Source organism: Symphalangus syndactylus, chromosome 21 (genome assembly GCF_028878055.3).
Source record: "Symphalangus syndactylus isolate Jambi chromosome 21, NHGRI_mSymSyn1-v2.1_pri, whole genome shotgun sequence".
Classification (NCBI taxonomy): Eukaryota; Metazoa; Chordata; class Mammalia; order Primates; family Hylobatidae; genus Symphalangus; species Symphalangus syndactylus.
The window spans coordinates 61,130,621-61,143,700 of record NC_072443.2 but is presented as its reverse complement, the minus strand read 5'-3'; the positions used below and the strand labels follow the sequence as shown (position 1 = coordinate 61,143,700).

General features: G+C 38.3%; 1 protein-coding gene across 6 annotated transcripts in view; it reads left to right on the top strand.

Moving 5' to 3' along the window:
• GRM7 (glutamate metabotropic receptor 7) overlaps positions 1 to 13,080 on the top strand; it is an 879,282-nt gene that overhangs the window by 438,166 nt on the left and 428,036 nt on the right. For all 6 annotated transcript variants that reach the window (XM_055260434.2, XM_055260432.2, XM_063630706.1 and 3 more), the window contains exon 4: positions 224 to 378. In XM_055260434.2, the coding sequence (XP_055116409.1) occupies positions 224 to 378 (155 nt within the window). The remainder of the gene's footprint in view (positions 1 to 223; positions 379 to 13,080) is intronic.

Below are 13,080 nucleotides of genomic sequence, written 5' to 3'. Positions count from 1 at the left end.
CAATTACTACTACTTGCTCTTGTTTCTCAAGATGCTTTATCTTTTTCATTATTGGTTTACAAAATATCTTTATATGTTAGGGATATAAATTCTTTATCATGTTTTTTGCAATTATTTACTTTTTGAGAAAGAATAGTACCTTTCCTTTTACTGACTCTTAATATACACGGATTCAGCTGATGTTCTTTATCATTAATATAACTTTCCATATTTCTTTCCACAGGCAGATCCTTGCAGCAGCCAAAAGAGCTGACCAAGTTGGCCATTTTCTTTGGGTGGGATCAGACAGCTGGGGATCCAAAATAAACCCACTGCACCAGCATGAAGATATCGCAGAAGGGGCCATCACCATTCAGCCCAAGCGAGCCACGGTGGAAGGTATGGGTTTCGTCAGCACTAGGTTTGCTGAGAGAAGTTCTGGGGCCATGCTGAATGGCTAAGCATGTGCCTTTTTAGGGGTTTGGCATTTTTACCAAACTCATGTGGGGTTGTTTCAAACTTATAGCCATGAAATGCAAATGAGGCCACACAGCTGGTCTGTTCTTTTAGTTGAAATTCCTCTTTTAAGGAGACCATATTATTTTCATAATATCACGATTAGCAAACATTCTTTCTTTTTCATTCATGCCGCAGGAGCTTTCTGAGAGGAGAGCATTATCGTTAATAAGTAAAGTATACACATCCAAGTGTGTATAAGTGAGCTACATTTTCCAAGAGAATACTTTCACTTTATAATGCATCCATTATTTCCTTAGCAGAAGGAACTACAAGAACCCTTTCCCTCCTTACCTCTTAAGGTCCCTTCCAGCTCAGGGAGGCTGTAATACAGCACACCACCTCTCTCAGGCACCAGCATCCCCTCACCTTCCTAGGTCCCTTTTGTTTTCACTCTCTCCTCTTGCCTTTCTAAATTTATGCTTCTTTCTTTGCGTTCCTTGCTACTGCAAAGATATTTTGAGAGGCAGAATTAGGAAAGAGTGTCTGTTGCTACCCTGGAATCTAACAAAATTTGCTGATTATAAGTTATGTTATTCTTTAATTTGGAAAGAAAAGTTATTTCTAAAAGAAGACACTGTATAAAGAAAAAGGGACTCCTCTGCTGATAGCCTGCTTTGTGTTCCTTTTCTGATGGGCCATGTCTCCAAAGATTCTCTAAAACATGCTTTGCACATTAAAAAGAACTCTATCCTCTCCCTCAAAAAGGGATCAAATATTTGCATTTTCTGTTCTCTCTCCACTCAAATCTAATTAATTATTCTCCTCAGAAGGCTGCATGTTCTGTGTAGGCTTTTCAGACAAATTAGGTTGTGGTTCTGTCACTGTTTCCTTTCTGTTATCTGGAGGAGATAAAGATCCCATGAGTCACCCATGTTGTCATTGGGAGGCTTTGAATTAATTTCATTCCCCAGTACATATCCAGTAAAGATTGCCTATTTTACAACCCAGACCAATGCATTTGCAGATGGGTTGCAAGAATAAAGGACAATATTTTAACCTTCTCCACTCCTTGCACTGGAAAAGCTGTGTATCTATTGTGTGACTTGCTCAGTGCTAGGAGTCAGGAAGACAAAAGATGAGGACTCAAAATTCTCACCCTCAAAGCATACAGAGCTGAGTGCAGGTGTCAGAACAAGCAGAGACTACATGGGAAACATTATAAGTATAGAATGGAGGGCACAAAGAGAGAGTTACCATGGAGGCTTTCCTAGGGTGGTGGTGATGTGGTTGGGGAAGATATCCTTGGATGCAAGACGTGATAACTGGGATGAAAGTTCCCTGGGACATGGAGATAAATGAAGGAACAGAACACATTAGGGAAATACAAATAATTCATTCTGCAGCACTGTCCTGCACTCCTGCCTTCTTGAAATCCTTCCAGTTCTTTAAGAATGTTCCTATTTACAAGACACTAGGGAGACCCTTTCCTCTTTTAGAGTACTAATCATTGCTACACTGTTTGGCTGATTGACTTCTATTTATTTTGGGGGTCTCATCTTAGATGTTAATTTTTCATGGGAGCCATTTATGGCCATCTCACCCCAACCAAGTCTGGGTTAGAAGCCCCTTCCATTCCTTCTGTGGCATCCCACACATCTCCTACTGTTGGAACTACCTCTTTACTTGTCTCTGTCTAGAAATCTCTACTATGCACCATCGTACCTCCAGCACGTGGTTCTTTGCTGAAAGTTTTAGGTGCTCAAACACATTCTTAAGTGACTATGTGTCTGTACGGATGGAGGAATCGCAGATCATGTAAGAACCTGGCACAAAATCAATTTGAAAGTGGGCCAGAAGTTGCATTGCAAAGGGTCTTGAAAATTATACTAAGAAGTTTGTACTTTATTCTGAAAATCTGAAGAGCATCTGCATGTGTGAGATGTGATTGTGGTGGCATTGGAAGGATTAGAAGTTCACTCAGATGACCGTAAGCAGGGGTGAAGGGCAAGAGTTGGGTGAGATTCAAGGCAAGGGAGGAACTTTCAGGACTTCAACTGAGGTCCTCTTTTCCTAGGCTGTAGATGCCATGTAGACACAATGCACATATTCCAAGGCCATTAACCCCTGATGCCTGATATTTTAGGGAACTTACTGGGTTATCTTAAAGGTTTAATAAATTATTGAGAGAAAATACTATTTTCATATAGATATAAAAATATACAAATTTACAAAAGCACAGCATCATGAACTAGCAAAATAGAAATTAAGATTTGAAAGAATGAAACTGGAGAGCAATGTTATTAAGAAAAACAATATTAGAATGTGATGGAATAGCAAGAGTTCATATGAAATTTTCTAATCTTACCCAGAGAAGAGTGAAGATTTTTTGTGGCCATGTACAAAAATGCTGTGGCTTCCATCTAGCCATGTTGCTTAGGTGAATTTCTTACAAAGAACAACCAAGTTTTATTCATTTTCATAGCAGACAGAACATTAAGATAGTGGCTATGCATTTACAGTGTCACTTGTATGAAAGTTAAAAAACAAAGAAGAAATGCATTCAGTTATGCCAAAGCTTCTGAACAAAACTATGAAATAATCTAAAATAAAACTATAAATGGAGCAGAGCCTATGTGGGCAAGTAAGTTTTCCTATCCTGCCCTACTGTCATTTGCTTGTTTTCTTGTTTGTTTCTTTTTATCTTTTTCCTGTTTTGCAGATGATTCATATTGAATTATGCTGGGCTAGAATATTTTTCCAATATTCGTGATACTGCTACATTCCTATATCTTTGTGTTGTATACTGCTATATCCTCAGATGTAAGGGAAAAGCCGATCAGTAATCTACCTTTTTTTTCCCTTTAGATCCATATCATGACTATGTTCAGCAACCATCTGGATTTTTGGCTGGCATTTTTCTGAGTATGCATCAAAATAAGCAGAAATTGTGTTAGGCCAAAATGCTGGCAGATTTATTGCCTCTTTGAAAGTGGCCTTTCTCTTCTATCTGTATTTATTCTCCATTTATGGAAAAAGGGAACTTCAATGTTTCTTAACCAAGGGTGTCATTTCCCCCCTTTCGATTTAATGATGAAAGGAGCCAGTTTCCTGGAGGGGTGGCTGCAGTCCCGCTGCCTGCCCAGTGTTTATGGGAAATCTGGGGAATGTCTCTAGAACTTGGCAGCACTCCTCCAGCTCCTGAGCCAAAACACTTCTGTAATTTTTAGTTTGTCTGTGTTGTCTGATGAGCCAAGGAATCCCTGGCATTTCCTCACTCATGTGTTGCCCCATTAACTAGACTCTTAATAATCCTCTGCAGCCTCCAAGGAATCCGCAGAGTACTAATGGCCTACGTTGCCTTCAACTCTTCATCCTCCAAAGTGCTCTGCTTCTGTGAGAGTAGGCTGTCCTAGGCATCCTCTAATTATGGCCAACAAGGGTCACGGACTAGCATATTTTCATCTCTTCCATACTCATTGACATTAGGAAGCTAGTATAATGAAGAGTAGATTTTCAAAGCTAACTATAATGACTCTCACAATTGGTGATGATTTTCAAATGGGACTTTAGAACAGCTTGGTTCATGAGTTAAATCTGCAATGTATATAGGAATAGACAAAAAATACTCTGGACCCAGCATTAAAGAGCTAGCTTTTTAAAAATAATAATGATTTTTACTTATGATTTGAATGAATTCTTTTTCCTAAAACTGGAAAGATCAAAGCTGTGAAGATCTGAACTAAAATATTTCTGGCTCCAATTTAGATATGCCCTACTTTAGCTTCCCTTGATTACCTGCAATGGTCTACCTGTGTCACAGGGTTTTTCTAGGTGAATGGGGAAAAAAACGAGAAAGAAAATATTGCCTTGAACCTCAGTGCTGCTTCTAAGCAATGCGTATGTCTTTTGGCCCTATCACCTTGTTTGATAAGAGAGCAATGAGATACTGCATGATAAACCTGTACTCCTGCTATTTGTGGCAGAGTGGGTTTCTGTCACTTGCAACCCAGACTACTTGAATAAATATGGTTGAGCCCAAACTACTTGAAAATATGGTTGAAAGCTTCTTCAGGGCCTTTTTGTTCCACTTTTTATGGTTTCTGAGTTACACCCTATCCAAGTGCCATTTAGCCCACATCATTGCCACTCTCTCTTTTTTTCTCCCTTTCCTTATCCCTCTCTCATGAGACCTCTGCATTCTCTGAGCCCCATTATAAGTCTCATCTACCCTTCCATGCTTTCCTTCCCTCATCACATCAGCCTTGTTCCACATCTCATCCCCTCAGGTGTGCTGTGTCTATCCCACTTTGAAGCATCTGTCACATATAATTAGTTACGCTTTGTATATATCAAGGTCATTAACTAGGATCAAAATGATATATATATATATATATATATATCGTTTATGAACAAGTCCTAGAGGTCAAGAATGAAATTGTAAATAGAAAAATCTTTTTAAGAAAGATAGATTCAAATATACCTCGGAAATGTAGATGAACTATGTGGTCATTCTCCAGAAATCTAATTGAGAATTGACAAGAGCTTTGAGAGACAACTTCCTCTACAGGAAGAATGATAAAATGAGCCAGATCCAATAAGTAAGTTTTCACTGTCAAAAGGAAAAGACAAACTTCCCTCTTCCAAGGCCAGCATCCACTGGACTCATAGGTGAAATCCCACAGGGAACAGGCAGACAGACCATACGTAAGAAAGGATCTCAGTCTGATAGGCTAAGCTACCTAGTGGCAACAGATAGACTCTCAATGAACTAACGGAATGCATGAATATTTCTCAACCATGTAAAGTCTTCTGTAGTTCTAGGAGACTTCCCAGGGCATTTATCCTCCCTATATTTGTTCCGCAATCTGGGCCATCTCAATCTTATGGCACTTGTGTTTCAATACATTTTTTTTTTTTTTTTTTGAGATGGAGTCTCGCTTTGTCACCCAAGCTGGAATGCAGTGGCACAGTCTTGGCTCACTGCAACCTCGCCTCCTGGGTTTAAGTGATTCTCCGGCCTCAGCCTCCCTGAGTAGCTGGGACTGCAGGCATGTGCTACCACACCCAGCTAATTTTTGTATTTTTAGTAGAGACAGGGTTTCACCATGTTGGCCAGGCTGTTCTTGTACTCCTGAGATCAAGTCATCTGCCAGCCTCAGCCTCCCAAAGTGTTAGGATTACAGGCATGAGCCACTGCACCCAGCCTCAACACATTCTTCTTTCACCACTGTACAGCTTTGGAAAGTGAGTGGTAGATTCACATACACTACTCACAAATGCTTTTACCTGTAAGAAATGTCCATGATTTCTCCTCTATCATTAACCAATAACAAAGTCATAGCAAATTTTCTTTTCAAGGAGCTTATTTATGAAAATAAAGGAGAGCTGAATATTGATGAATCTAAGTCCTGTCTCCCTCAAGCTCTGTTTAACTGAAATCTTTGGTAGCATTTAGGACACTAGGAGCAGTGCTTTGGAACTTTTTAACAGAGGGCAACAAATGATGAGAGATGCCCTGTCCCTTACTTTGCTACAGATGTCTGAACAGCTCTGACACCACATGCGGTGTCTTGGCAGCAGTGCAAAGGAGGGGCTTCCAGGGTCAGTAGAAAACATGTTACTTGGCAGTGTCTTGGCAGTGCTACTATGGCCAGATGATCCCAGAAGAAGAGAGCAGTTCCTCAAAAGGAAGGGAGACAATCAATTGACTCATTTGAGAGAAGTATGTGGACACTCTTTGGGGACATACTGCAAGATCCTGTGGGAAAGTATCCCTGGGGCTTGGTAGGGTCCAGTGATATTATTCCATTTATTCCTGCAGACTGTAGCTTGGTGAAATTCCAGTTACCTCAAGGAGACTGTGGATTTGCCATTTGTGACTGATGTTCTTGACATTCTCTTGGCCTTTTTGATAAGCAGAAAACTTCTCCCAATATGTTGGTTTAAAATGCCAAATGCTGACTTACCCAACCTTCCCTGCAGTTAGAGGATGAACAGGTGACTTAATCCTGACCATTGGGATACATGATGACATTATCTGAGGGAACTTCATAGAGATATTTCCCTCGCTTAGGAAAAAAAGTCATGTTAATAGGGCAACTATATAACATTATATCCAAACCAGAACACCTTAGAAGTAAAAGAGCCATAAACTGTGATTGTCCCAGCCAAACCAGGGTATATGCAGTGTGACCCTTCTCACATGGGAAACTCCTGCCTTCTCTTCCCTTTTTTTTTTTTTTTTTTTGTTTCACTTTGTCACCCAGGCTGGAATGCAGTGATGTGATCTCGGCTCACTGCAACCTCCATCTCCTGGGTTCAAACAATTCTTCTACCTCAGCCTCCCAAGTAGCTGGGATTACAGGCGCCTGCCACCATGCCCAGCTAGTTGTTGTATTTTTAGTAGAGATGGGGTTTCACCATGTTGGTCAGGCTGGTCTCAAACTCCTGACCTCAGGCAATCTGCCCTCCTCAGCCCCCCAAAGTGCTGGGATTACAGGCATGACCCACCGCACCCAGCCTCTCCTCCTGTTTTTAATGTTACCATGTGACGACAGGATACTTGGAGCTGCTGTAGCCATCTTCACAGAAAGGAAATATTAATACTGGAGGAAGGCAGAAAAGACAGAAAAAGCAAAAAGCCTAGGCCCATGATGGCCTTACTTAAGTTGTTGAACCAATCCTGGAATTATCTACATTAGTATTTGTTCTTATGTTAGAAAAATTACTGTTATCTTTAAGCCCCTTTTAAGCTAGATATTTTGTTATGTGCAACCTATGGTATTCTTAATAAAATACCTGTCTTATTCACCTCTGTATACCCAGCACTTGAATAATACCTGTAAATTAATGGACTCTCACAAAATATCTGTGGAAAAAATGGGCTTTACAAAATGATGATTTTTAAAAAATATGGACTATAAGTCTTATTACTGTATAGTGAAAGTTCAGATAGCTTCAAGACAGATTGTTATCTTTGCTATTAATATATACCCCTGTATTTATCACCACAGGAAATATTATTTTGGTAAATTTCTATTATAAGGTGAAGCTATTTCACATGCTTTTTTTATAGAAATTATGAACTTTGTGAAAATATCCATGCAAGAATTGTCCCTAAGGGAAAATATAAACTAATGAATGCTCTTACAATCATGAAGTCAGTATAGCTTGTGGTTCATGAGTGGCAACAAAGTTGTAAAATGGAGAGAGAGAGAGAGAGATTTAATATTTTAAACAAATACCCTTTGTGTTGAAATTAGAAGTGTATAAATATTTATATCCTAAATTTTAATTCTAAAGAAAAAAGCAGGACACCAGTGTCTTCATAAAACATTTCTCAGGTCTAGGAAATTTGACACCAGTTATATTACTGGAGGATTTCATTGAATAAGCACATCTGACACTGGGTAGATTTTTCCTTTAAAATCATTTAATACCTCGTAGCTTAAAATCATGAATTTCACGTGACCCTTGCCCAATTGAGAACTGATTGTGTGTATAATGTGTGCTCAGGATTATAAGATGTTTCGTCCAACTATGTCAGCAGCAACTTTCTCCTTAAGTTATCATATCCACATTGTAATATTCCATCCCTCATCTTTCTCCCTCCCGCCTAAAAATTGATTTCACTGTCATCACATCATCATTAGCATCTCTATATATTGCAAAGTTAGAAGTAATGGGCTGTTGGATATGGAAGATAACATTCATCCAGTTTTCAAGTGTTAACTGTCTACTGTTTGTCAGACACTGACTATGGCCAATTGCTGGTGACCACAAAACAGAGATCTTTGCTAACTTATAAATTTACACTCTAGCAGAAGTAGAGAGATGATAATCAATAGGCACAATAAATAAGTAAATTATATACAATAAGAGGTGGTAAAAGCTGTGATGTCTACTCTTTATTGATATTTTTTATTTTGGTCATATCTTTTTTTCCTATTTTCCCTTAGTTCTTTGTCCATGGTTTCCTGTAGCTCTTTGAGATATTTAAGATAATTGATTTAAATTCTTTGTTTAGTAAGTCCAATGTCTGGGCTTCTTAATGGACAGTTTCTGTCCATTTTTCTTCCCTTTGAATAAGCCGTATCTTCCTATTGTATTTTTAAAAATTGCTGTCATCAGATCCTTGGCATTGGAATCTTATGATGTAGTAGCTCTAGAAATAGGATTTTCCACTTTGCCTTTAGTATAATGTTCTTGATTGTTGAAGGCTACAATCATGTTTGTTTAGTGACTTTTCCAAACCATTTCTGCAAGGATTGTATTCTTTGTCATTTGTGATTACTGAAATCTGTTTTTTACCTTATATTCAACCAGTGTCTTGTCAGAGATTTCTCTAAATGTCAGGACTATTAGAAAGAAAACAAAACAACAACAAAAACAAAACAAAACAAAAAAAATCACTCCGTCTTTGCTGATTGGTCCTGTGCTGGGATACTACGTCAACTCTTAGTTAGGCCCCTCATAACTCTGCCTTATCTTTCACTTCCTGCTTGCACTGACCTAGGTCAGTCACCAGTGAAAGCTTAAGGTCTTCTCAGGTCTTTTCTGAGTGTACACCCTGCCCTGGACATGCACTTGGGTTTCTAAATTCTCCATTATACATAGGTACTTTTCAATGCCCTCATTTTTCAAAAGAACTCTTTCCAGCTTTTTCTCCTAGGCTTAATGCTGTGTATTGCATGCCTCAACTCTAGTCCTTTGCCCCACGTGGCTGTGGGTTTTTCATTCACCTCACAGTGTTTTCTAGCAATGCCTCCCTGTTCTCCACCCTGAGAAGTTCTGAGTTAGGTGAAAAAGAAACAAACTTTGTCCATCCTTCAGGCAGCCCCCAGACAAATTAAAACAGGCAAATACAATAATTTGTGAATAAATTCATCTTTATTCCCTCTGGAACCCTGTATGAGGATCCCACAATGGGCACATTGACCTCTGTTCTCAAGGCTACTACTAAGCCTGGTAGGACGTGGGACAAAGACAAGCAAAAAAGTCACAAAGCTTTCCCATCCTATGTGTCTTTTTCTTGATTTAATGTTCACTTGGTTGCTGTAAACCTTTGACTTTTCAGCATTCTGACAAAATTGGTTTTGACAGTTTGTACTTGTTTTTCAATATTTCTGTGGAGGGACAGGAGCTTGGAGCTGCCTACTCTGCCATTTTGCTAACATCACACCTGACAAGTGCTATAAAGTAAGAAAAAATAGAGCAGGAAAAGGGAAGTCATCAGTGGTCAGGGGTGTTGCAATTTTAAATGGAGTGGTCAAGATACTCTCATCAAGATGTCTTTTGATAAGTGATTTGAATAAATAAAGGAATTATCCAAGTATCTACCAGGGAAAGAGTGTACTGGGCATAGAAAACAGTGCAAGGGTCCTAAGGAAGGAGCACACTGGGCATGGGTGAGAAACAGCACGGAAACTGATGAGCTGGAGCAGAGTGAGGAAGAGGGAGATGAAGTCAGGATATAATAGGAGGATCAGATCTCATGGGACCACGCAGGCGATTGCATGGAGTTTGCTATTCATTACGAGTAAAGTAAGCGACCATTGTAGAGTTTGAGCACAGGAATAACCTGATCTGTCTTATGTACTTAAAGGATCATATTGGCTGTTAGGGTGAATATAGAATATAGGGTAAGAAGGATAATATCTAGGAGACTGGTAATGAGGTTATTCCCCCCAAAACAAAGAAACAACAACAACCACAACAAAAAACAAATGAGAGATGACAGTACGGTGAACCAGGGTGGTAATGCTGAAGATAATGAGATATGTCTGGATTTAAAATATATTTTGAAGCTAAAGTCAATAGGGAACAGGAAAAAATATATAAGAATGATTGCAAGGTTTTTTACTTGCATAACTAGAGAGATGGAATTATGATCAGCTGAGATGGAGAATACTATCATTAGAGCAGGTTTTAAGGGAACAAACAGCAGTGCCAATTTTGGAGGTGTTAAGTTTGAGATACTTATTAGACATCCAAGTATCTATCCAAGTATCTCAATATCCGAAGGTAGGCAATTAAGTAAGCAACCGGATACACAAGCCTGGAATTTATGGGAGACATCTGGAAACAAAATTCAATTTTATGCAGCCATTGAAATATAGATGGTATTTAAGTAATATAGAAAATAGGGGACCAAAGGACACTTGCTAGCATATTCTGTCATCACGAGGATAAGAAAAAGAGAAGCCAGATTGGCCAGTGAGGAAGAACAAAAATAGTATGAGTATAATTTATTGGAAACCAGGTAACGTAACTGTTTTTAGAGTTGAGTGATTTCATCAGCTTCATCAATGTACTGCTGCAAAGTCAGGCAGAAGTACTGAGAATTGACCATTTTATTATTTGACAATGTCTCTACATCGTTGGTGATTTTTTTACATAGACTTATTGCATCTGAGTGATTGGAAAAAGTCTGGTGAAGTGGATATAAAAACGAATGGGGTGATGTGTCTATAGTGAATATCATCCCCTAGAATTCCTACCAACCTCTTCCCAATTTTTATATGAGCATACCACAGACCTTAAGGAAGGAGAACTGTAGTCATACAGAACTTTGAGTATCTTCGAAGAATAGGCCATTGTAAGTGACAAAAATCATAATTATGTAGAATAAATAATAATACTGTCCTCTAGAATACCAAGTTAATTTTGCATATGAGGTCATGTTGAGACATACAGATTGAGCAATAACTTAAGAGAAACTTAAATGAGGCAGGTATTTTGCTATCTTAACAGCATGATTCAATTTACTTCTAGTCCTAGAATCGCCACCAATTACTGTATATTGCTAAGAACAGATAAAACAGATTGGTTCTGGAGTTAACCCACATGAATTCCAGTGTTGGTTGTGACCAAAAATAGCTGGGGTGCTAAGTAGGCATGGATAGCTGTTTTTGACAGTCTATTCTAGTGCTTTCATATAGAAAATGAGTGGACAGGATTAAGAGGTTATTGAGAATGTTTTTTTAGCTCTGGAATTCTGATTTTCTACAAAAAAAAAAAAAACTGTGCAAGGTAGACAAAAAGAACTTGAAAGACTGCTGTCAAGAAGAAGAGGTGAGGGAATAAAGAGAAGGAATTACAGGCTTCTTGAAGTTATGGGTACGAAAGTTAAAATGATTAAACAACAAATTTAAGATCTTGAAATACCTCTCTTGATTTTATTCATGTAGAGGATAAACAACAATGGCATTATTAGAGGAGAGTTTGAAGAAGAACAAGAAAGGGAATTAAGTAAAGGTGAAGTCTAAAATCTGAAGCTGAAAAAAATAAATCTACAAACCGAGTAAGAAAAAGGGGGAAAAAATCACAGGCGTCTTAACATTTTGAAACGTCCTATCTTTGGAATCAACTGCTGCCAAAACAAATTGTTCTGAAACTTGTCCAAAATCTACCTTTTTTCCCTTTTCAGGACATCAGCAATTTATTTGTTTTTTTATCACAAGGACAAGAAAACAGTTTTTATCTGTTTTTACCATTTAGGAAAGCAGGAACTTGGTCCATCACTGGGGAGAAGGAATTAAAGACTGGGGCTAAGACTTCTCTTCCTTGCAAGCAGTAGATCATGCCAGGAGCTCACAAACTCACCTATGGGCTGTGAAGAACTGTACCTAGTGCAGTAAGAAAGTATAATTAGTTTGGATTGAGTGAGAACAATAAGAAGTGTTTGAAACTATTAAATCCAGGGCTTAATATGAAAGCAAATCAGTAGAGGGAATTGAAAGGGCCATTAAATTAGCCAAATGGATGGCTGGAAGAAAAGTCATTTATAAATTTGGAAGGTTGAAGGGGTTTTTTTAATGTTCTTTAACAAAAATCAGATGCTGGTTAATCTCTTCTCATTTGGAAAAGGGAAGAAAAAACCCTCTAAATAAGATGGGCGTTTTTTAGACTCAGTATATTCCCGATTATTAGGTGTGTGCTGTAGGTTAATTGAAATTTTAAAGTTAAAATGACCTTCTTCTAACTTAAAGTAGAAACTGTTTTTTCCATAGTCAATTGTAAAAGGGGGATGTTTTACATACTGTTTCCAAAGACTAAATTTGCTGTACTATTTGTAATTTGTCAGAGAAAATTACTTCCTTAACCTCTTAATACTCCATCCTCTTTAATATTGCAAAAAGAGCTGACTGCTTTTTTCTTTGAATTCACATTTCAGACAAAAATGTCAATTTGTCTTTTGGATTTTAGGAGGTTTTGGCAAGAGACATAGGGTGGTCCAAATTGTGAGTTTTTGAGGTTGTTTCATTGAACTTGCCTTCAACAAACTTTAATTGAGTTCAACCTAGAAATATCAGTACGTCCTAGCAAAAAAAAAAGAAATAAGATACTGTCCCTATTTTAAAGGAACCCATGATTAATTTGGGGAATCAGACAAAAAACATCAGACCATTATAATGTCAGGATGGATCGTGATAATAGAGATAAGCTTAGGAGGTTGTGTGTACACCAATAGGTAGAGGGTGCATTAGCTGAAAAAAGTAGGCAACATCAGAGTTAGGCCTTAAAGAACACATAGTAGTTGAACTAAGAAATAAGGGTGGAAGGGTCCATTTAAGGGGAGACAGAATTTGCAAAGATCCAAAAGTATCAAACAGTGTGTTAACATGTTTGTTAGGACAAGCT